Source organism: Carassius gibelio, chromosome A18, assembly GCF_023724105.1.
Source record: "Carassius gibelio isolate Cgi1373 ecotype wild population from Czech Republic chromosome A18, carGib1.2-hapl.c, whole genome shotgun sequence".
NCBI classification, from domain to species: domain Eukaryota; kingdom Metazoa; phylum Chordata; class Actinopteri; order Cypriniformes; family Cyprinidae; genus Carassius; species Carassius gibelio.
Window position 1 is genome coordinate 3,913,870 of NC_068388.1, and position 25,216 is coordinate 3,939,085.

Sequence of the window (25,216 nt, forward strand, 5' to 3'; positions counted from 1 at the left end):
ATTTAATTCCTGTCATATTTCAGAAGCCTTCACTCCAGTCATTATTAATGTTGAAAACCGTTGTGTTGCTTAATGTTTAAAACCTGATACCCCCCCCCCACATCAATCAATTTTTAAACCTAAATATTTTGTAACATTATAAATGTATTTGTAACACAAATTTATTTACTGTAACCGAATCACTTTTGATCAATTTAATGCATCCTTGATGAACAGAAGTAATAATTTCTTTCAGCAAAAAAAGTGAGCTTAAAGTTTTAAATGACAGTGTATCTTTTTTTTTTTTTTCATTGGTTGTGGCAGACAACAACACAAATTGGCAATAGTTTGGTCATAATTTGCAGTTCCCAGTGCTCCCAGATTCCTAAGAATTGAATCTTGGCAAAATAAAATTGGCCACTGTTCACACTTGGCACTAAAAAACTACTCATAGGCGGGGCTTGCTGCACTGTCCAATCAGAGCTCAGTCTGAAGTTGATTGACACACTCTAGTTCTACTGGGACAAAACATCAAAGGGATTCTTCATGTAAGATCAAAAAAGGAACTGTCCTAAACAGAGCACTTGATTTGGACGTGTGGACTTACAGTCTTGTGGTCTTCACTTATACGTGTCCATTAGGTGCAAAAGCTATAGAGTGTCCCATTTGTGAATTTTCTGATTCACAGGGCTCACACGTATATTTCTTGTGTGTGTGTGTGTGTCAGCATGTGAGCACTGCGATGAGCTCGTCGATCGGCGCCGTCTCTGAGGGCTCCAGCAGTCTGAATGTGTGGCTGAAGGTGATGAAGTGTGTGAAGAGTGTGTTGAGGTGCGGGTGTATCTCCACAGCGATGGCTTCTTGGTAGTGGATGCTGAACAGGTGAGCCAACGTACGGAAGAGCATCAAAAAGATCTTCTGAATCAGGAACATGAATCCAGAAGGGAACGATGACCCTAAACACACACATATATATAGTTCAGATCATTTGGAGCTCACATGGTTAAAGCTATGGTGAGAACTTCATACCGCTCTTGGTAGGAAACACACGCTCATCTGTGAGTATCTCCTGGATGTAGGACAAGGCGTAGTCGATGTAGATCGGAGCTGAACACTTCAGTTTCTTCCCCTGATCGTCCGTCCATTCATACAAACTGAACACAACCAAACAATTCATTAGTATCCCTTACGAAATATTGCAATTGTAATCATGCACTATAACATATTTTCAATGTTTACAGTAATGTATAATGAAATGACCAGATGTGATTCACATTTAGATTTATTATAATGATGCTTCAGCATTAATCAGTTACACAGTTCCTGGTGTTTTTGCAGTCACTGCTGTTGTTTGGGACAACAAAGCTACTTTTATATAAGGGTTGTTTAGGGTTTTTTCTTGTAAATAATTTAATTGGGTGTTGTTATCTGCATGCATGCTTGATGAATCATATTAAAATAAACCAGTGATAACCAGAATAATGCAAATAAAAATTATATATAACAATTGCAGATACATTGTTATATAAAATCATAGTTTATTATTATAATAGGAAAAATATACATTGATTTACGATTCAATATATATGTTATATACTATTAATTTACTATATATATATATATGTGTGTGTGTGTGTGTGTGTGTGTTCACAGGTTTCAAATTTCACCTTCAGTGTTTCATAAAATGTTTTATTGTAGTTTGTTAAATCCTGTCTTGGTTTTACCGTGGAGCTTCCATCAAAGTACCATAGTGACTGCAGAGCTACTACTGTAAAACTGTTATCATTTTGTCTCGTAAATATGATAAACTGTTGCTTTGGCAATATTTTGTAAGGCATACATACATCTCATTTTATGCATTTTTTCAAGCTGTGAAATAAGTTAACTAGCTGTAATGAAGTGTGTTTGTTCTGCTCACAGGTTTCCTGAGCTTTTGGCTGCCGGACACGTTGTAATTGAGCAACAATCAGACAGAGCGCTGAAGAAGAGGGTAGTGTGCTGGAAAAATGACACCGCTGGAAGAGACGGTAAGATGAGTTAACACACATGACACACACAGAGCCTAACAAACCCACAGGCCACTGCCAAACTATCTGATGTTTATTGGTACATGCTATTTTTTATTTTGCATTGTTTTCTTTTATATAAATATATATATATATTCTAAGTGGGTGATCTCACGTCAGAATACATTAAGCTACAGACAAGCCTTTATTCAAATGTCTAGATAAGCCCAACACATTCCCATCATTCCTTTATGTGTTACTGAACATTAATAATATGTTATGAAATATCTGACATTTTCTATCGCTAGTGTATTGTCTCAACCACTTTTGAGTGTATCATCATCTGTTTAACTGTAAATGGCATTAGGTGCTTTCTGACTAGTGTGTGTATTGAATTTACACACACACACACACATATATATATATAACACTAAACACTTTTTCCCCAAATTTTTTTACAAATATATATATATTTAATTTATGTATTAATTAGTTTTAAAATAAAAACTGTAGTTGTAGGATTTAGGTTAGGGTTAGTATTGTTTATGAATTTTTTTTTTTTTTTTCTGGCAGTCATTTTTTATATTTTGTTTGTGATTTTGGACACTCACTGTTAGTTGCTATCCACTCCTGCTGGTCGAGGCCGTGTGGAAGGGCAGAGAGGGTCAAAAGGTCGAGATCAGTGATGCGTCTGGACAGGAAGTGATCTTTCAGGTAAGGTCTGACCTCAGCAGATGGGACTAAATGTAGACTTTTATTCTTTCTGTCAAAAGAACATTCGGTGAGAATTCACAGCAGAGCGATTTATTACATTTTGATAAAAACTCTTTATATATATATATATATTCCTGGTCATACTGTGCACAATTCACTAGTGAATTATATATATATATATATATATATATATATATATATAATTCACTAGTGAATTGTGCACAGTATGACCAGGAATGGAGTGTCAAACAGAGTCATTTTAAACATTTAAGCATTTACTAGATGCTTTTATTCAAAGTGACTTACAAAAGAGGAACAAAAGCAATTTTTACAGCTTTATTTGCCAACTAGATTAGGAAGCAAGATAGAGAAGAGGAGAAATGCAGAAATGTGCTGATATATAAATGCCTGGCTGGTTTTGTGATGGGAAATTCTTTTGCAGTGAGCTTGTCTGCTAGTTAATTTGTGTTTAAATGGTTAAGCTGGTGTGCAAATAACAAACAGTTTGTGAATACACACAGAGTGACGTTACACAAGGACACACAGGGATGTAGTTTAGTTGTCATGTGTGCACATGGGGCTGGTCGATTACTGTATGTACTGAAAGGAGTTGTGTTCACTTGTTCATGTTTTCCGACAGCGTTAGTGAGCAATTAGCACATTCTCACTGGAAAGAGTGCTGCTTTCTACTGTAGACAGCGCTAATCATTTTCATTCATGCAAATGAGAAAAACCACACACAGGTTGGCCTGACAGAGCTCGTTGTGTGTAATATTTATTTATTACATGTACTTTTTATTCAAAGCATTGCAGAAAATAAGTGTGATAGATTTGCAGATATATATATATATATATATATATATATATATATATATATATATATTTTTTTTTTTTTGGGATCAGTAAAACTTGTATTGTTTTTTTTAAAGAAGTCTCTTACACTCATCAACTGCATTTATTCGATCAAAAATACAGAAAATAACAGTAATCATGCAAACTGTTATTACAATTAAAAAATAATGCTTTCTATTTTAATATCCTTTAAAATATAATTTATTTCTGTTAAGCAAAGCTGAATTTCCATCATCCATTACTCCAATGTAAAGTGTCACATGATCCTCAAGAAATCATTCTAATATATGGATTTATTATTAGAAATATCAATGCTGGCAACAGTTGTGCTGCTAAAATTTTGGGTGGAAACTGGAATACTTTTTTTCAGGAATCTTTGAATAAAAAGTTAAAAAGAACAGCATTTATTCAAAATATAAATATTTTCTAATAATATAAATATTTGCTATCACTTCTTAAACATTTAACACATCCTTCCTGAATAAAATTTTACATTTCTTAAAAAAAAAATAATAATAAATTTTAACTTTTTATTCATCAAAGAATCCTGAAAAAAGTATCAAAGGTTCCAAAAAAATATTAAGCAGCACAACGGTTTCCAGCAATGATTTAAAAAAAAATCTGCATATTAAAATGATTTCTGAAGATCATGTGACACTGAAGACTGGAGTAATGATGCTGGAAATTCAGCTTTGTATCACAGAAATAAAATTGATTTTAAAGTATATTAAAATAGAAAAATTTTCCTGTATTTTTGATCAAATGAATCCAGCGTTAATGAGCATTAGAAATCAATAGCGTATGTACCTGGGACATATATAAATTTACTTGATGTTGGCTTCCATATTTTATATTTTCCCATTTTATCAGTTGGACTATTATTAATGAATGTCTATAATGAATTAAAAATATTTATCATTATTATTTAATAATAGACTTGCATAACTTTTGTTTCATGTTTAATGTACATATTATGGCTATAATCATAAATAATATGTAAGTTTTGTGTTTATTTTAGTTTAGGTGAAAAGTGTACATGAGTGGAAAAACCAATTTGAATAGTTATTTTTAGTATTTCCTTGATGTGAGGTTAGATTCTATTAAAGGTCACATGTTAGATACAGCAGTTTAACATATTAACAAACATAAGAATGTATTTCTCATTTTGAAGAGGCTGCCCTACAAAAGTCTAGTGGTAATACACATATAGTACCCTGTTTTTCTGCGTGTATTTTGGTCATCATGGTATGCAAGTACCTTGGGGTACAATGTAACTATTGCATATGGAAATAGTATATACACCTATTAGTATTACCACCACTTTACCACTGTACTTGTTTTAAATGGCTGTTTCATGTGTTTAATGCTTATGTGAAGGATAAAGTGTTGGTTTCAGACAAAATTTTTAACAACATTTTCTAATCAAGCAATGCATTTTTTCACCAAAATGACCAGTTGCACTTATGCACAGGTGTGCAGTATGTAAATACACCCCGCGGCAGCCAGTCTTAAATCCTTGTGAAGAGGGTCAATGTTTTTACACACAAACACACATGTAAGTTTTTTCCAACATGATGCACAACTGAAACTACAGATATACTCACACACATTCTCTCCCTCTGAAGATATGCTGGCGCTTATCTCTTCAGCTGACATATGTGTGATGTGTGCATTCCTTATTTTACCTCCTATCTAGTGTGTGTGGGTGAAGTATATACTCACAATCTGAATAGGCTGACATTGGTGTAGTTTGCCTTCAGAGCGCTGACATCCTCTTCATCAGAGCTGCTGTAACTCTGACATCCCCCCATATCCAGGATGCTTCTACCCATTAAAGGTACTCAGAAACACACACGCCTCATTCAAACTCAAACACACTGATGCACCTGTCAAGTAAACAAACACACCGTGTGTTGCCTTCATCTACTTGATGTCCAGTCCGGTGGTCTACGTCCAGACTGTCGCTCTGTCCAGCATTCTTTCTGGTTTCTGGTAAATGTGTGTTTGTTCTCTCCGCTGTTCTTTGTGTGTCTTGCACTTCAGGCTGAGTCTCCGTGTGTCTCTGGTGAAGTAGACGGACAGGTTCCACCAGTAGTGAAAAATATTTACTCTCTTACACGCACTGTACAAGCCACGCCCCTTCCATTAGATGCCCCTCCTCCTCTCACCCGAGGCACCGCCCTCTTGTGCCTCCAGGGGAACTTTCACTTTCAGTGCAGTCATGGAATTTTCGTTTCATTCCTTTGGTTTCAGGTTCATGATGACACAAGGCAAAACATCAGATATGGTGTACCAAAAGATTGCAACTCGTATTAAATCTTTGAATAAAGTCATTCATTTTGGTTTCTTTTTTACAAAAAGGAATCTCGCTTTATAATATTAAGGTTGAACCAATGATGTCACACGGACTATTTTAATGATGTCTTTACTACCCTTCTGGGCCTTGAAAGCGGCAGTTCCCTTGCTGTCTATGGAGGGTCAAAAAGCTCTCGTATATCATTAAAAATATCTTAATTTGTGTTCTGAAGATGAGCGAAGGTCTTATGTGTTTGGAATGACATGAGGGTGAGTGAGTTATTAATGAAAGGATATTTTGGTGAACTATCCATTTAATATATAAGACCTTATTGTACAGTGTTACCAATGTAAAACCAACTACATTTTAAAATAAGTGATCATTTTTTTCAGAATATAAATTTTGCATTAAATTAATCAGGCACCGAATTGTTTGAAATGATGCACACATTTACAGGCTGATATTCAGATGTTATTGTTTTGCAATGAAAAAGTGGACTTACTTTAACACTTCAATGTAACTTTGTCAGTAATTAATATTAGATTTTATAATGATTGAGATAATGTTTAGAATCAGAATTAGAATCAGAATGAGCTTTATTGCCAGGTATGTTTACACATACGAGGAATTTGTTTTCGTGACAGAAGCTCCGCAGTACAACAGAATGACAGCGACAGAACATAAAACACATAATAAAAGAATAAAAAATACAAATATGTAGACAGTGAATGACATTATACAAATTGACAATTGTAGGCAGGTATATTACAAAATGCAGTTATGTATGTACATATATATTATGTGCAAAATTTAAGTGTATACTAAGTATGTGTGTTAGATAAATAAAGTGTATGTGTATATAAATATAAAGTGTAGTGTGTTCGCCGTTATTATCAGCTGTTCATAAGATGGATTGCCTGAGGGAAGAAACTGGTCCTGTGTCTGGTCGTTTTAGTGCTCAGTGCTCTGTAGCGTCGACCAGATGGCAACAGTTCAAAGAGGGAGTGTGCTGGATGTGAGGGGTCCAGAGTGATTTTGACAGCCATTTTTCTCACTCTGGATAAGTACAGTTCTTGAATAGAAGAACATTTACAGAAGAACAAGTACAGTTCTTGAATTTAGAACATTTATTAAACATTTTATCATTTATTCCTTATGCGTAAATTATTATTTTTTTTTTTAGGTTTTAGGTTTTATTTTTCCAACTTATGTAAAACACTTTGAATGATCAATGTGTATGAAATATGTAAACTTTAAGCCTCAAATTGCCAAAATATATTGACATCGTGAACGTATCCCTATTTGAACACATGTAAAGCACATTAAGTTTTATTTTTGGCAGGTTTATAATAATTTTTCCCCATTAACTGCATTAGTTCAGTGGTTTATTGCCAAGTGTGACATAGTGCAGACTTATATAATTTAAAGTAATAAAGTGAAAAATTTGTTAACATGAACAATAAAAAATACTTCTAAAGCATGTATAAATATTAGTTAATTTTAAGTTCAACATTCACTAATTAAAATCAAGTTGTACCTGCTGCTAACATTATTTATTGTTATTGAGTTAACATTTCCTAACAATGAGCAGTTAACGATCATTAACAAATATTAATGAGCACTAAAAAAAAATAGATTGCTCATTGTTAATGTTAATGAAGTAAATAATGTAATCTAAAGTGACCTTATTGTGTTACTGTACCTTTCATTACCCAATTATCATCATACTATTGACTTTAAAAACGGTTTGATTTTCATTACTTAATGTAAACTATATTCATCATCTGCAATCCCCATTTTTGCGAAGTGCTTTCAAGCTAGATGAAATATACATTGCCAATGTTTTAACGTTCAGAATTAAACGTTCAGAAACGTTATGCATGTGCATATGTTTTAAATGAAGAAAAAAAAAGGCATTTAACACACAAACCCATTTTAAATATTTATTTGTTTGATATCTGATTTTAAAGCCTTACTCAGACAACAGATGACATGTAGCACAGTATCGCATTATAAAAAAAAAACTAAAAAAAAAATGGTTGAAAGAAAAAACCACCAGCATCAGTTTACATTAAAAAGGCATTTGACTAAATGACAAAAGACCAGTGTTCAAGTTTCACACCATGGACAGATGCTCAAGGCAGTTCATACCACAAAATATCAGTACCAGTTCATAATCTACAGTATGCATTTGTGTTTTTGGTTACATGAACACATACAAGAGCTAAAAAGAAAAGAAACATGAATTGCACATTGCAGGTTCTGATGCATCCGTTTATTCATTTACCTGTACTTATTTATTTAGCTATCAAAATTTGATGTGGTATGTAGGAAGAAGAAAAAGATGTGAAACTCTGATTGAAAGAATGTGTCAATTAGAATTACCAAATGTAGTATTACATTAGCATAATTCTTACATCACAAAATTTAATTCCCATCGTGTTCATGTCGTGCAAATGTATAAACAAATGACAAGTGTTTGGACCAGATGACACTCAGAAAAGTGGTTAATAAAGAGCGCAAGTGTATGCGGAAGACAAGATAAAGGGGGATTAGTGTCATACCTTTATCACTCACTGCTATTCCACAGCCAAGAGGCAGTATAGAGGTGCTGAATTCAATCGAACCACATCGATGAATGAAGTAACGATTTGAGAATTAATTATTGAGGAGAGAACAGAACCCGGTTATCCATAATGGGAGAAAGACAGAATATTAAATTAAATTTATGCATTTAGCAGACGCTTTTATCCAAAGCGACTTACAGTGCATTCAGGCTAACATTTTTTACCTAACGAGCTCCCTGGGAATCAAACCCACAACCTTTTGCGTTGATAACACAATGCTCTATCACTTGAGGAACATACTAAAAGAAAATATTTGGCAAAAAAATAAAATGGTAATAAGAAAATAAAAATAAACATAAGACTAACATTCAAGCGCAGAGCCTGGTAAGTTACCGATCGGCCGACATTTCTTTTGGGTCTCGCTCTTATAACACAAACACACTTGCACATGCAAACATCTGCAACACAACAAACAGCTTGTAAACTCAAATTCACACAGACCCGAGGGTTTTAGTTTTCATCGTCGTAACGCCACTAACATCCCATTGCATTTGGTATCAAAATCAAGTTTTTAAAAGTGCAAAAGCAAACTGAAAACACAGAGCTTCTTCAACATTCACACAGTCCCTTTCACAAACAGTGTGTGTGCCTATGTCAAAGCTACATTACTTAAAAAAATGAAAACCAAAGAAATTATTCATACCATTATTGCTATCTCTCTAGATTGAAATGCACACAGCAGCTTTCTAGTGTTTCGCTAGTAATTCAAAATATTTAAATAAAGTGTACATATTGTAGAGAACACACATCTACAATTATTACTAAGACGTGACTGTGATATAGGAAGATGTTATTAAAGATGTGTGCACATGTTTAACACTCTACTATTTCAAGGCAAACGCACCCGATCTACTTTTGCACACAGACTCGATCTGATACACAACAGATTCACCTGAGTTCGTTCTGATACCAACCACATACACAATATTCAAACGGCCTTACACAAACATGTTCGAAGGAATAGTCACTGCTCATTGATTTACTCACCCTCATCATGTCGTTCAAATCTTGTAAGACTTTTTCATTCCTGGAACATAAACAAGACATAACGACGTGCATACGTCTTGTGCACTATATTTCAAGTCTTCTGATACCAGCACACCAGGTTTTAAGCAAATTATGTCAATGTTTCTTTTGACCAATTGGGATGGAGCAAGTCTGAATAAATGCAAATTAGATTTTTAAAATATGCTGGAGGAAATTTTTTGACCAATTGTTCCACAATATTTCAGTCAATTTTTTGTCATAATGCCAAATTTGATGGTTCTTTTTGGTCCTTATAGGAATTTGACAGTATAAAATTAGCATGCACTGACATTATTTGAAATATCTTTTGTGTTCTTCAGAAGAAAGTCATGGGATAACACGACTGAGTTTATTTTTACTTCTGGTTGAGCTATTCCTTTTATATGAAGCTTGTAGAATCAGCCAAAAAAAAAATAATAATAATAATTAAGGTTACCTTTTTCACACATTTCTGACATTTTTCCTCAGAACTGAAAGTTTACACTACACAATTATAAACTTGACATTTTTTACATCTAACAATTTTATTGAAAATTTTTATCTCACATTTCTGACTACTTTTTTTTTATTCTGAGGAAAAAAAGTCAGAATAGTGAGATAGAAATTTGCAATTACCTTTATTTTTCTGTATCCTGGAGTGGAAACAAGCTTCCATACTTTCATATAAAAACAGCCTTCAACAAAACAAAATTATTGCCACCTGCTCCCAATTAGTTTTGCTCATAAATGTGTGTTTGTGTGGATGGTGGGTGGAGCTGAAAACATAAATGCTGTGGAAACAAAAGTGCAAACAAATCAGCACTGAAATCAAATCAGTACTGGGCCAAAGTGCTACAGAAAACAGAGATATAGATCAGGACAGAACACACACACACACACACACACACACACACACACACACTCGCTCTCACACACAGACTTGATCTCTGGAAAATACTCAAAAAGAACACTATAAATCACGCCTGTCGATGTACTGAGCATATTTACGCATACATGAAAATTAATCCGTGGATGTGCATTATATTTTAGTTCCACAACGCTCAAAAAACACACACACAGACTGTAGTGGGGCCGATCTCACAGGGTTCAAAGGTCAGTGTTCCTAACAGTGAAGATGTCTTCATTAGGAAAGAAAGAGGTCATCTAGAGTACCGCTCATGCTCAAACCAAAAAAACCTGCGTAACTACACAGCAGATGGATAGAAACAGTGAATACCAGAGGGAGAGGAAACATGTTTGAAAACAGGGAAGCCACGGCTTTTAACATTTCCTGTGTGGAGTAACAAGTGTCATGGGGATGGAGGCGAGTGGTGAGTGAAACGCTCTTACACTGGGCCGTTAGTACTGGAGTCGCCCCTGTAGAACAAGACAGAGCTGCATTTAGAGACTTTAACCACATACATGACCAGTAATTTCCTATGGAAAAACTCACTTCTGCTCCTTGGGCGACGGAGTACCAGTGATGGTTCCTGTCAGCTTGCCACCTGTTCCTCTGGCATTAGTGTCACTGAAAGACAGTGGAAGGAACATAACTGTGCACTTTTTGATACATTAGACTCTCTGAGACTTCTTGAGCAGATATGCCAAATCTTAACAGCTGTCTGCAAACAATTTAATAATGCTTAGATGTAACGCAATAATGTGTACAAGATGTTTTTTTACCTGATGAAGAATGCTTTCTCATTTTTTTCATCTACACCGAGTTTAACGCTTTCCTTGGCATTGGCCGTGGCGACGCTCTCTGTGATGATGTTGGTTTTGTCCTCCTCTTCCTCACTGTCTGACCCGCTAGAGCTGCTGTCGGACGCCACCAGCGGGGCCTTCCTTGCCCCACACACACTCCACACACACGTCGATGAGCCTTTAACTTACACATGACACATGGCTTGATGTTAATGTACCATCATTTAGAACAAACAACAATCAAAATTACCATAAATATGATATGTAAAGCAGTGGTATTGCAGGTGGGCCGCCAATTATTTTCTGTTCATTTCCAGTCCATTCTAGGGCTGTGCGATTAAAAGAAAACGTCCTAAAATCACGATTTGAGCGTGCGCATATGCCTAACTCCAGGTTCACACACTGTCTGTGATGCGCCTTTTTTCTGAGCCAATGTTGACGGATCAGAGCGTTCTCACTGCGGTAAAAGGCTAGAAATAAAAACGTGCGAAAATAATTCATGTCTAACACATGAGCATAGAGTGAATTTGTTAGTGAACAGGATGCAGTTTAAGTGAGGAGACACGTTTTAAGTGTGCACACTCTCTCCTCGAAAAGCAGCGTGTTTCTGAGCAAGCACGACTGGTTTTGTGACAGAGCAAAGGAAATCTGCGTGCGAACAGAGAGATTCGCACTCGTGCATTATTTTAATGTGCTTTCGCGTTATATTTATGCGCTCTCACTGCTGACCGCATACACATACTGTATACACACTGCAAACACCTGAGGCACCGCTACAATTAATGAGCTCTATGAACAATGCATGGCAAAAAAGAAAAAAAAGTCCCTGTATACATGTTTTTTTTTTTTGCCACAAGTCTATACATTTTTTTTACATCTTCACTATAGTGATAATTTTGACTTATGTCTGTTCTAGAGATGTTACAACTTTTAGATAAAGCTCTGATTGGTTTTCTTTTGGAAATATGTTTCAAATTAATCCTGAATGCATTTATGACTGTAAAAGCACAATTGCAAAATTGATTAAAAAAATCGCGATAGTTTTTTTTTTTTTTTTGTCCATATCGCACAGCCCTAGTTTATTCAATAAATATAGTTTAAAATCTAGCTTCTGAGTACTAAGTTATTAACCCAACAATAGCGGGGTAAGTTAATTTTTTTGAAGTGGGCCGCGCAAACATATGTGTTTGGTTGTGTGGGCCGCGAGTTGAAAAAGGTTGGGAACCACTGATGTAAAGTATTACTCCTGTTCCTCTTGTCTCTCAAGTGAAACACTCTTTCACAACACGCAGGACACAGCACAATAATGCTAACCTGTGCCCTATCCACACTTCTACTGTTGCAACCATTTCTTTTTCCAAAAAGAAAAATACCTCACCTGCTCTTTTAACTTTAATAGTACTTCCTTTGAATTTCATGCCATTACAGTCACACACACAGTGAAAAAATCCACACTGTAGTTATTTATCGCCCTCCAGAAGAACTGGATATGCTTCTGCACTCACTCCTTAAGGACTGCAGCCCTCTAGTACTTTTTGGTGACCACCTTGAGAACCCACTTTCTGCTGACATCCACGCTCCCTCCTAGACTCTTTCGTTCTTCGGTAGCTCAACGCCACAGGTACCCATAAATCAGGTAACCAACTCTACATCATCTTTACACGCATTTGTATCACAGATAAGATCTTTGTCAACTGGTCACTGGGGTTCCTCAGGGTTCAGTTCTTGGGCCCCTCCTGTTTTCTTTATACACTACATCACTGGGACCCCGTCATTCAGGCACATGGTTTGTCCGATCATTGCTATGCTAATGACACGCAGCTCTACCTCTCACTTCAACTAGATGATTCAACGGTACCTGCTCGGATCTCAAACTGCCTGACAGACAGATAAAAGCGCCTGCCAACTGAATAAATGTACTCCTAAATTTTGTTAGTCTAAAATTAAAAAATTGTTTTTATGTAAGAATGCAAGAAGCTTATAAAAGTTTGGTAGCAGTTTACAGTGTTAAGTCAACATTTTTATTTATGAAAAAACATTACACAAAACTAGGTATTTGTTTTTCATTAGTATAAGTATAAAAAAATTAATGAATGTACTTAATTAAGCCACTTACCTTCTTCATTTTGGCTCTGTTTGTTTGGATTTTCCGAGCTCACGGGTGAACTGCATCTGGGTCCTGCATCTGAACTGCAGAACATGAGTGTGTTTAGCACAGTCTCCACATGAGTACACAATACCAACTCAAACACAGTCTCTCCCTCACCAGCAGAAGGGCTGGAAGTCCGTGAAAGTCGCCCATCCCTTCTCCTCCGTCTCACTGAGCTGGGCGACAGAGCTCCCCCACACGCTGGAGCCTGTATCCATGGCGATACTCGTGAAATCCCGACAGCTGAAGTCGTCTTCAAAACTCGCTATCCATCCAGGACCTGATTGGTGATGATAATTTTTCCAGTGAATTTTTATTGGATCAGGTGAAGATTTCTAGATCTAGTTTGTGTGAGCTGTGAGCATACTCTGCGGATCACTGGACTGCTTGTCCGTGTCCTGGTTCTTGGTCTTTTCTGGAGTTTGTTTGGTCTCCGGAAACCACTCCATGTCAGGTGACCCCAGACATCTCTGAGAGCCACTATCCGCCTCATTCTTCTGAGCGTTTGTCACCAATCCAAATCTACCCAAGACAAACAGCAGTCAGAGCAATGGCTGTTTAGTGTGTGAATGCGAGTGTGTGTGTGTGTGTTTTATGAACCTGCTTCTGGCCTTCACTTGTGTTGCATAGTTGATTTCTTTATCCTCCCAAATATCTTCCTCCTCTTCAGCATCATCAAACGGTCGGATTCGCTCCTTCGTGTGAGTCTCAAAGATGGCAGAGCTCACCTGAGAGGGGAGAAAAACGAGAAGAGATTTATAATTATAAAAAAAAAAGAATAAAAAAAAAATGAGAAAGGTAGCTATAAGAGCATAAACGAGAAGAAAACACAAAGACATGGAAATTGTGATATTAGAATCTAACAAAACGTACAAATAATAAAAGAACAAATAATAGAGAATTGGCATTAAGTAATACTCACCCTCTTATCAACGAGGTTAAAGTTGATCTCCGTGATTCGATCGAACGTGGCACTGCACGAACAACAGACATAATCTTAAACCTTTATTTTATCAAGGTTGGTGATTTCAGAGAGGCTAGAATTAGCAAACTAGCTTTGAAAGCATAAGACCCCACCCTCCCTGCAAATCACTCTCCAAAGCCACGCCTCCTCCAAAACACATGAACGCGCAGAAGCAGATCAGATGCTAACCATGATGAGAGATGGCGTTGGTGAAGGGTTGAATGCAACGCTGTCAGATTACCTCATGTCTCATTGATCAGTGAGAAAACATTACAGTAAAAGTGCATATAATATTACAATAATAATGACCAAATCAGGAAGTGAAGAGATAGTTTCATAACAGAAAATGTTTTTGAACCAAATCAGCCTACACAGCCTAAACCTTTTTATAAATTTAAACCTGAAACAAAAAGCAATTATCAAATAAATTTTTTTAATGAAAAATGTAATGAAATTAATTAAACTGCTGGACATCATGTAACCGGATATGTATTTTTTTCCCCCTAATTAAGGTAGATTTAAGAAAAATGCTGCTTTAAAATATTGTAAAGATGTTTCTACCTTTTTACATATTTTTAATTTAATAATCCAATCTGGAAAACTAAAGCGCACTGCAGGAATCACCTGATGCTGCCGTCATGCTCCCCGAATTCATCATCAGTCAGTCCAAACTGATCAACAAAGTTAGCGGACATCTCCTGGATCTGATAATCTGAGAACACCTGAGTTAAGAGAAAGATGCTTATTAAAGATGATTCGAGGGGTGTCATTCTTCATGTTTCTGTCTTTGTGTGAAATCTCACCAGGTCGGCTGTGTTTTTCTTGTTAGTCTCTGTTAGCGTTTCATTCACAAACTGCTCCCAGCGTGCTTTATAGTCCTCTGGTAGCTCTGTCATACACACAATAACCAAATATTTGAAGACAAAGAATGTGTATAAGAATATATCAATTAACCACACACAATTCCCATATCACTCTCAGGATGTCAGCTACCTTTTATTAGCTGTGAGATTTGGGTCTGTTCCTGTTCTTTCTCTGCATTCTGCACCACTGTATTGGCAATCCTGGTTAGATGACCCATATAGCCTTTTCTCATGCCTCCAGCTTCTCTATAACACACACACACACAGACAGATCTTTTAATAACCATACATTAATGTAATATAAAAATACTCAACCAGCATATTGACGTACAGACTCCTCATCTCACAAATATATAAAAAAAATAAATAAATAAAAGTATTTAAATGTGTCCTTACTGTGTTTTGTCATTTTCCTCCCAAGCATCCAAAATCCTCTGAACCAGCCTGCAGTCCTTCAGTAGCTGCACAAAGACAATTATATCACAATGACCTAGACATACTGCATACTGTATTTCACAAGATGCTGTCATAGCCGGAACAAACAGAATAATATATATAATAAGTGAAGGTCACACTTACATGCTTTATCAGGTCACAGTGTGTGAACATGTCAGATTTGTCAGAGTTTTGTGTGTCTTGTGTTTCCAGCTGAATCTGATCTGGACTGTCGTGTGTTTTCCCATTCGTTGTCGGCTGGTTAAGGATGGCAGACACACAATGCTCCACTTGGATGTGTAGGAAGTTATTCCAAGAAAATTTAAAAAACAAATCCTACAGAGAGATATTAAGAAAGAAAATGTTAATGTTTTTGAAAGAACTCTCATAGGCTGAAAAAAAAAACGGCACTATTGTGAAATATTACTACAATTTAAAACAACTATTTTCTATTTTAATATATTTAAAAATGTTAAAACAGAATTTTCAGCAGGCAGAATTTTATTCCAATCTTCAGTGTCACATGATACGATGCCGTTTTAGTGCCACGATGAAAAAAAAATTTAATGAAATAAAAATGTATGAGATTAAAGGTCAAAATACTTCGAGAATAAAGTGAAAAAACTTCGAGAATAAAGTCAAAATACTTCGAGAATAAAGTCGAAATACTTCGGGAATAAAGTCGAAATACTTCGGGAATAAAGTCGAAATACTTCGGGAATAAAGTCGAAATACTTCGGGAATAAAGTCGAAATACTTTGGGAATAAAGTCGAAATACTTTGGGAATAAAGTCGAAATACTTCGGGAATAAAGTCGAAATACTTCGGGAATAAAGTCAAAATACTTTGGGAATAAAGTCAAAATACTTCGGGAATAAAGTCAAAATACTACGAGAATAATGTTTAAATGTTTTGAGAATTTAAATAGTAGAAATTAAAGTTATAATATTTTAAGAGTATAGCCTTTATTGCGCATTATTATTGGGATTATTATCAGAAATCATGGCATGTGTCATACTCGCAGGGACAGTATGCTTGCAAATAATATTTCATATCTTCCATTGCATTCGTTATTTGTAGTGCGCCAGCCACCCAACAAAAATAAGATTTGTGTTTCTGATAGACCTACTTTTAACGTCGTATAACGAAACACAAAGCTCTTTAAATGATCAGATCGCTGTATTTATGTGAAACAATTCATTAAATTAAACCGTTTCTTTGTGAAAATTCCAAAAAAAATGTCTTCTCGAAACATTACGACTTTATTCTCGTAATCTTAGAATTATTATTTTTTCAATGTGGCACTAAAATGCTGTCGTAACATGAAAGCTCAAAAGAACAGTGATCCTTTGAAATATAAATCTTTTGTAACATTGTAATTGTCTTTATATAGTCACTTTTGAACAAGGGTTAATTGGCTGAATAAAATAGTTAATTTCTTTCAAAAAAATTAAAGTGTAATTTAACCAAATCAAATAAGCAACTTCTTACAGTAGAATTTTTTTTTTCTAATAACATTGACTGCATAATATGTGTTATTATCGACAAATATAAAAATGTAAAATAAAAAATAAAAAATTATAATAATAACATTTTATTTCATTTGTGGATTAGATTATGGATGACTAATACCAGCAGCAGGTTGATCATGTTCAGTTGGCAGAGTTCGTGGTGGATTCTGGGAGCTCTGGTGTACAAGAGAGCTGCCATCAGTCTGGATCCATGCAGTCGTGCGCTGCCAAACGGCTCCTCCAGAATACCCATCGTGGTCAGCATCACACATTTCTAAACAAGGACAGAGTCAGAAGCACATTTACGTCCTCTGTGTGCCATCTTTCTGTGATTTCATTTAGTTTTTTTGACTTGTGATAAAACTGGATGAACAGACCAACCTTGGGTGGGTTTAACAGAAGGTGGTGAAAGTGCTTTAGATGTGTCTGGATGCCCATTAAGATGCTGTTGTTTACAGTGTAAGACTTTTCCAATCCCTGAGAGCATGGGTCAATCACCTGCTCCACACTGTTCCATACAAACACACACACTTTACTAACAGTGAATGCGAGTGTGTGTGATGAAATATGTTTGTGTGTTACTCACCATGGTCTACAAGTTTCCAACAGTGTGAGTAAAACTTGCGTTCCATTGACAATGCACACTTCACTCTTTTCCCCTTCAAACATGTTCTTCAATAGGTCCTCAATGCTCTGCTGTCTGAAACACACACACACACAAACAAACACAAACACATTCCATCACTTGCTCACCAATGGATCCTCTGCAATAAATGGGTGCCATCAGAATAATAATCCAAACAGCTGATAAAAACACCACAATAATCCACACATCTCCAGTCCATCAATTAACATCTTGGGAAGTAAAAAGCTGCATGTCTGTAATAAACATTATTAAGATGTTTTTTAATTTCAAACCATCACTTCCCATTAAAAATCTAAAAGTGCTCTATTCATAAAAAACCTGATTTCTTCAGTGAAAACATCATCCCGTCTGAATCAGGAGGAAAATAAGCACAAAACAAGCACAGTTTACGATTGAAACTGTCCTAAACAATTATGTTGTTGATTTTTGATATTTCATGAGACAAGAGATGAAGATTATCTGTGGATTAAGGAGATGTTTTTAATCAGCTGATTGGACTCTCATTCTGGCGGCACCCATTCACTGCAGAGGAACCATAGGTGAGCAAGTGATACAATGCTACATTTCTCAAAATCTGTTCTGATGAAGAAACAAACTCATCTACATCTTGGATGACCTGAGGGTGATTTTCAGATAAACTTTTAGTTTGAACTATTCCTAGATAAAGTCTGGGCCACATTGCTACTTATTCTGAAAGACAACTTTCTACTTTGACAGCAAGACACCGTCTAGCTGACATGAAAGGTGACCAAACACAGTTTGCAGAGGAAGTTTTGACACACACACACACACACACACACTCACAGCTCTAGTGTAGTGAGCAGAGGGTCAGTCTCTGACGTCTCCTGCAGCACACTGGCCTGATCTCTGCCCAGACGGATGATGTCACACAGTGTCTGAGATGCATTTGACTGCCTCTGTGAACACCAAAAAAACACATTTATGAATATATTTCTTCTTGTATATGTATTAATACATATTTGTGATATGGAAATGTTTTGGTTTCACAGGGGCTTTTTCCAGTACCTACATCAAAAGAAAAAAAATCACTATAATTAATCATCATGCCTAGTTAGAGCTTTGAAACAAATGCTTCACTGCAAGTATAAAAGTTTGTGTGTTTGTTCTGCAGACAATGTGAAACGGTAGTGACTGACCTCACTGTCACTGTGAGGGTGAATCAGCTCAATGAGTCTCTGGATCAGCCTCTCTTCATTCAGCCACTGAAAATATCAATACACACACAAACACAGCTGTTACTTCAGCTTTGAACACTGATGTTTTAGGGTTGTTTTTTTATTTAATCTAAATGTTTTTTTGTTTTAGTTTTTTTGCCTTATGAAGGTCACATTAAAATAGATGAAGGCATTCTAAAAGATTCTAAGACTAACAACTACAGATTTAGTTTTTCCTCTTCAAACACTTTAAATATAAATTCAACAAAAATATTTATATTATATAATTATATTATATATGATAATATATTTATATTCAGATATACAGATTTCTAAGAAATGAAAAAATCTATATCAATATAAAATATTATAGTTTTTTTTATACTTAAGAATTAAAATGACTGAAAGTGACAGAGATACTTACAATGTTACAAAAGATTTTGGTTTCAAATGAATGCTATTATTCTGAACTTTCTATACATCAAAGAGTCCAGAAAAATAAAATGTATCAATTTCCACAAAAATAAGATAATTTTTGTCTTCAACATTCATAATAATAATAAATGTTCCTTGAGCATCCAATCTGCACATTAGAATGATTTCTGAAGGATCATGTGACATTGAAGACTGGAGGAATGATGATAAAAATACAGCTTTGCATCACGGAATAATTAATTTTTTAAATATATTAAAATATAAAATAGTTATTTTAGATTGTAATATTTCACAATATTACTTTTTTACGGTCATTTCTGATCAAATAAATGCAGTCTTAGTAAGCATAAGTGTCCTCTTTCATAAAAAAATAAATAAAAATCTTACAGACCCCAAACTTTTGAATGCTAATGTAAAAATAAAATATGATTTAATTGGGTCTATTTAGGATATAAAACACTACTTCATTAGCCTATATGGTGCTTAACGGCATTTCCAACTCACCACAGTACAATTACAGCACATTTTATTTTATGGGATAAGCTGAAAGCATTAAATAAACGTTTCTGTGATAAATACTGCCTATTGTTAGTAGACAAATCAAATAAACTGTGAGAGTGTAAAATAGTTTATTAGGTAACGCTTTAGAATAATTTTCCATTAGTTAATGTTGGTTAACAACTTTAGTTAACATGAACTAAGAAAAAAATCTTAGTTAATGTTCATTTTCTACATTTACTAAAGCATTATTCAAATCAAAAGTTGTGCTTGTTAACATTAGTTAATGCACTGTGAATAAGCATGAACTAACAATGAATAACTGTATTTTCATTAACTAACATTAACATAGATGAATAAATACAGTAATAAATGTTAATTTATACACAACATCATTAGGCCGAATGAATCATTAGGTCGTGTGCACTCACAGTAAGCACTTCCTGTCTGAGACAGACGGGCTCCACGCTGCTAATGAGACGCAGCACCAGATCCATCATAGCCGACGTGTCCAAGTGTTTCAACACCTGCCCAATAAAATCCTCCTTCTTCTTTAGGAAACCGATCACCTGATAAATAAAGTGAACGAACAAAGAGGAGAATGAAAAATTCATGCAGAAACAAATCTAATATTTTTTCATGAAAAACAGACACGTTTGGGTACCTGCTCAGTTTTGCGTGTGATGAGGTTGCCGAAGGTCTTACTGAAGAAGGAGGCCAGTAGAGGATTCAGTGGGGACTTCTGCTCTAGGAAACTATAGAGTGTGTTCAGCAGAGACTCATCCCCACCAACTTTATCATTGATGAGGGACACGTCGCATGTCAACAACTCACATGCTACATTAGCATACCTGCACGAGAGACAGAGAGAAAATAACTATATATGCAAAGTGGATGACTGGTATGTACTGCAAATAAATTAAGAATATAATTTAAATTTAATGAGTATACATTTATCTTATATTATATTTACTGGAAATAAATAGATATTTAGGGACTGGAAATGTGTGTTATCCATTGACAAGGCTGTCACGTGTTTTTTCTAAGACTATTATTAATTGTTTTCATAACTTAAACTATAATTTACAAATAGATGTTTAAATAGTAGTAAACTCATTATTAATGAAATTTAAAAAATTAAAAGACAATAAAAAAATTAAGTAATAAAAAGTAAAATAGCAAAATTACTAAAAATTTTAATGAACAGAAACTGAAAATCTAAAAAATATTTTTTTGCATTTAAATAATACAAAAATAAGACTGGTCCAAATCACAATTATACAGCTAATAAAATGATAGCATTAATCGATCAATCAATAAATATTTGAACAAATTGCAAAATCTCCAATTGACCAAATACTAATAATCACAAAATGGCCAAATATTTGTCATCTCATTGGACAGATCATTACTTTTTTTTTCTCCTTTCATCCCAGACAAAGTGTCAAATCATTTTATTTAAGAGCTGCACTGAAAGTAATGTAGACCATCTATCTGTTCCCTCACTTGTAGCGCAGTCTCTCCTCCCGGTCAGCAGGGGGCTCGTGCGTGATGAGGTTGAGGAGATCCAGCATGCTGCTGTCCCGGGAGAGGAAGAGGAGGAGGCGCTGGTTCTGGGCCTTGCACTCCTGCAGCACATCTTCTTCATCCAGCAGCTCCTGTAGGGTCACATCATCGTTCTCCAAGAGCTTCTCAATCTGAGAGGAGTTGTGCAGGTCGAACTTCCAGAACATGACTGCAGCTTACAGTAGAGAGAGAGAGAGAAAGAGAGAGAGTGCCTGAGAGAGAGAGAGAGAGAGAGAGAGAGAGTGCCTGAGACAGAGAGAGAGAGAGTTACTCAAGCATATCAAAATATCAAGGCAAGCCAATGTTTTACAGAGTTTTTCAGGTCACTGACTTACTCAACACTCTTGGTTAGTCAAAAAGTCAATAAAGAAAATGCACCAGAAGAGTTGTATAATGTATAAATAATACACAGAAAAAAGAACACCTACAGTATAAATAAAACATATTCAGAGCAGCACATACAACAATTATTAAACATCAGATGTAATGAGAATCGATTGCACCTTCAGGTGGGACTGTCCCTGGGGTTGAAAAATGTTCAAATACTCCATTCAATGTCAAAGAACTAAATAAGCTGTTTCGCCTAAATCTGTCTGTTTCTCTCTGTTTGGATGTAGTAAAACCCCCACAAATTTAGGAGAAAGCATCTGGGTCATGCTTGCAGTTTCTTCGGTCACTGGCCATAACTCTACTCTTGACATTAGGAATAGGCAGAAAAAAAAATGTCTTCAGAATCGTTCATTAGTGTTGGGCGATATGGACATTTTTCAAATCATCATATCTAATATTGGACATAAACGAACACGTTAAATATAAAGTATTCAAAACAGGTTAGTTCATATATTTGGAGTAAAGTTGAATTGAACTGATGCATCAGTCATACAGGGCTCCGGACCGTGCGCTTCATGACGAGCTCGACGCACCGCCACAGAAACAAAAAAGAGATGCATTCTAACACAACTGTGGCTTTAAACTCAGTTAGTGAGGGCTCTTTTAAAATATTGCACATATATAAGCCATTCAGATTACTTGTTAAAGTGCAATGAAATTCCTTATATCTGCAGATGATGTACGTCTGTTTGTGGATGAAGACTTTGTATCAGCCAAAACTATGTATTTTGCATGCATCACATTATAGTGAAGTGTGCATGAAAATAAAAACAAGGCTGCAGAGCGAACTCATCATCCACAGTGGTTCTCACGTAGTCCTTCTACGTCATCACCACATAGTGTGCGTAATAAGTTAAGTGATCAGACTTTAAGAGTAGCAAATGCGGTGCTGAAGTGAAATATCTGGGCAGTTTTATAGCCTAATTATAATAGGTGTCTAATAAAATAGTTATTATTATTATTATTTAATACATTAATAGGAGAATGAGCCTAATATCTCTGACTATCGCCGATACACGTTGTCAATCAGCACAACCCTATCGTTTATACACTACATTTGAAAATTGGCTGAGAATAGGCAGGAATCATGTCTTTGAGGCAGTTTTTTTTTTTTTTTACTGATTAAGGGATAGTACTGGTATGGTTTATAATTCACCCACAGAGCATCTTAGGCAGTAAATTACCTTCAGTCAAATGGTGTGTTTCCTTTGGGATGCACAGACCAGTTTACACACACTGGTTTACTAAATCGAGTGGTCAGTGGTCAAGTATCCCATCCATCCACAAGGCTGCCTCACATTACAACACAAGCACCTGTAGGGACAAAGACAAGTCATCAAGACATGATGAATAGCAGTGAGGTGAACAGTTCATCAGATGAGTGTGGAGAAAAGCATGTCAAGCACACTTCCAAGTGTTTAAACACTCATTAAGGTGTTCTCTCACACAAACACACACACACACCCAACAACAGCAGCATGTTCTTTTTTAGTCTTTTAATGGGATTAATCAGTGGATATGAGGTCAGCTGCCACTGTCAGCCGAAACTACATCATACAGTTACCATTACTGCACCAAATCTATTACAACACACACACACACACACTTACTTAGAACACACTCACAGGGAGAAACAATATCAGAGCTGAGCAACAGTAGAACATTTATATAAAAATAATGTTATTACTTTATGACTTTTTCAGCACTAGACAGATAGCAATATTAAAAACAATAGAATGATAAAACGAAAGACAGACAGAGAGAGACAGATAGAATGTTAAATAGAACGATAGAATTACAGACAGAACGATAGAAACAGAATTGTAATACATGTTTGATGTCTCAATTTATATATTCATATAATAGCAGGATGTTAAAGTGAGGTTTAAACATTATAAACACCAGGCAGAAAATACTGAAGAACTGAACTCCTGTGTGTTCGGAGAAAGCAGAGATCAACATGTGTTTGATCAAATCATACGGTGCGCGCGCACAAACACGCATAAACAAAAACGCACGCGCACATACACACTTCACGCCCACGCTTCCGTGTGTGAGAGAGCTACAGACATTCAATGACGATCAGACGACTGTAACAGTTCTTCTTACTTACATGCTATTTTTTTTTACATGAAACGTCTTTATCATAACGAGAAAAATCAAACCCCACGTCCAAGATCAACGTTAGACAGACACACAGCTGCCTCGTTCAATGTCACTGTCCTTGATCCACCAATCAGAACGCAGAGGCGAGACTCGAAACACCAATCAGAGTGCTGGGAATTTGCATGCCTGGTTACTGGACGATGCGAAGCATAATAAATAAATGCCTCCACTGCTAAATGCCTTCAAACTTCATCATAATCATTTGCATAAATTAAACGTAAACATACTCTGGAGCCCCAAAAAGCATGCCAAGGCAATATTATGAAGTACAACTATTTTATCTCTGATCTCAGAATATATGAAGACTGTATATGAGCATATAGTTCAAGGTGAAAGGCATGTGTTTTTAACATGATCATAGCATATTAAAAGACTATAGAATACCTAAAGAGAGTTTGGTATATTTAATCATTGCTCATATGTCACGTGAGTCCATATGCAGGTCATTAGACGCATCTGCTGTGTTCACAATAAGACCAGAAAATATACGCACTGAAACGGTGATCAATAACATTACTATGAACAAATAATAAACCGCTGTGAACTTACCAGCAATACTTTGAAACATCAAACAAACAGCAATCTCTGTGAGAGCTGCGTTCTGTAGGCTGTCAGACGGGAACTGTGATATTTGGATGGCGATGCATCATCCTGCATCCAGAGACCCCTAATATCCTTCCTCCTTCGGCAGCCCTGCTCCAGCTCTGGCCCCTTCAGAGCTTTAAACTGAGAGCAGAAAAAGATTTTGACATTATTTTCTCAAGTCAAAATGGCCGACCAGGAGACACGGACGCGCATGCTGTGTGTGTGAACGCGCTTCGGTTCGATATATCATGTATTGGTTTTGTTTTTAACTGAAGCGCTGTATTTCCTTAATATAATGTTAAATATTTTGTATCAATAATAAGTATATCATAATAGTATTTATTTTATAAGTAAAATATACAAACATAAACATAAAATAAAAAATAATTTTCCCCAAGGTGTTAGCATAAATATATAGTTATGGATATCAATTTATTATTATTGTAATTTATTATAGTATATTCGTAAGCCAATAATGATATGCCGTTATTGTAAATTGTTTTTATGTTTGTTTTTGAAAGTTTTACTTTATTCAATTTACTCTTTCTCATCGATGCCAATAAATGCACGTAAAAAATATACATAGAAATTTGATTGGTTTTTAAAAGCGAGAAATAAAATTTCTGCGTAACAACAGCTATCAGAGTAAT

The 25,216-nt window shown here is 35.6% G+C and overlaps 1 protein-coding gene across 2 annotated transcripts; it reads right to left on the reverse strand.

Annotated features, from left to right (window-relative positions):
• Window positions 1-24,782, reverse strand: LOC127934373 (serine/threonine-protein phosphatase 6 regulatory subunit 2). 2 transcript variants are annotated; one of them, XM_052531710.1, is made up of 25 exons: window positions 24,531-24,782; window positions 23,000-23,129; window positions 21,366-21,671; window positions 20,524-20,710; window positions 20,291-20,428; window positions 18,909-18,974; window positions 18,556-18,668; window positions 17,692-17,805; window positions 17,487-17,613; window positions 17,227-17,379; window positions 15,739-15,930; window positions 15,556-15,620; window positions 15,290-15,405; window positions 15,100-15,185; window positions 14,921-15,018; window positions 14,255-14,306; window positions 13,933-14,060; window positions 13,700-13,854; window positions 13,450-13,612; window positions 13,300-13,373; window positions 11,163-11,367; window positions 2,597-2,748; window positions 1,898-1,994; window positions 1,009-1,133; window positions 1-935 (listed from the first exon to the last, which is right to left on the reverse strand). In XM_052531710.1, the coding sequence occupies exons 3-25, from the start codon at window positions 21,590-21,592 to the stop codon at window positions 703-705; spliced, it is 3,066 nt and encodes a 1,021-aa protein (XP_052387670.1). In that variant the 5' UTR covers window positions 21,593-21,671; window positions 23,000-23,129; window positions 24,531-24,782; the 3' UTR covers window positions 1-702. The 2 variants fall into 2 exon arrangements, with proteins under 2 accessions (XP_052387670.1, XP_052387669.1); XM_052531709.1 differs by lacking the exons at window positions 1-935; window positions 1,009-1,133; window positions 1,898-1,994; window positions 2,597-2,748 and adding exons at window positions 7,777-10,856; window positions 10,933-11,007 and having other exon boundaries at window positions 24,531-24,781.
• Between the last annotated feature and the right edge of the window lie 434 nt (window positions 24,783-25,216).

Bases quoted from the DNA above. Each gene is read 5' to 3' on its own strand.
- LOC127934373 (XM_052531710.1), bottom strand. From the start codon at position 21,592: ATGTTCTGGAAGTTCGACCTGCACAACTCCTCTCAGATTGAGAAGCTC. The intron at 14,061-14,254 runs GTGAGTATTACT...CTCCCCTCTCAG, and splicing joins TTAACCTCGTTGATAAGAGG to GTGAGCTCTGCCATCTTTGA. The intron at 936-1,008 runs GTATGAAGTTCT...GTGTGTGTTTAG, and splicing joins TGTGTTTCCTACCAAGAGCG to GGTCATCGTTCCCTTCTGGA.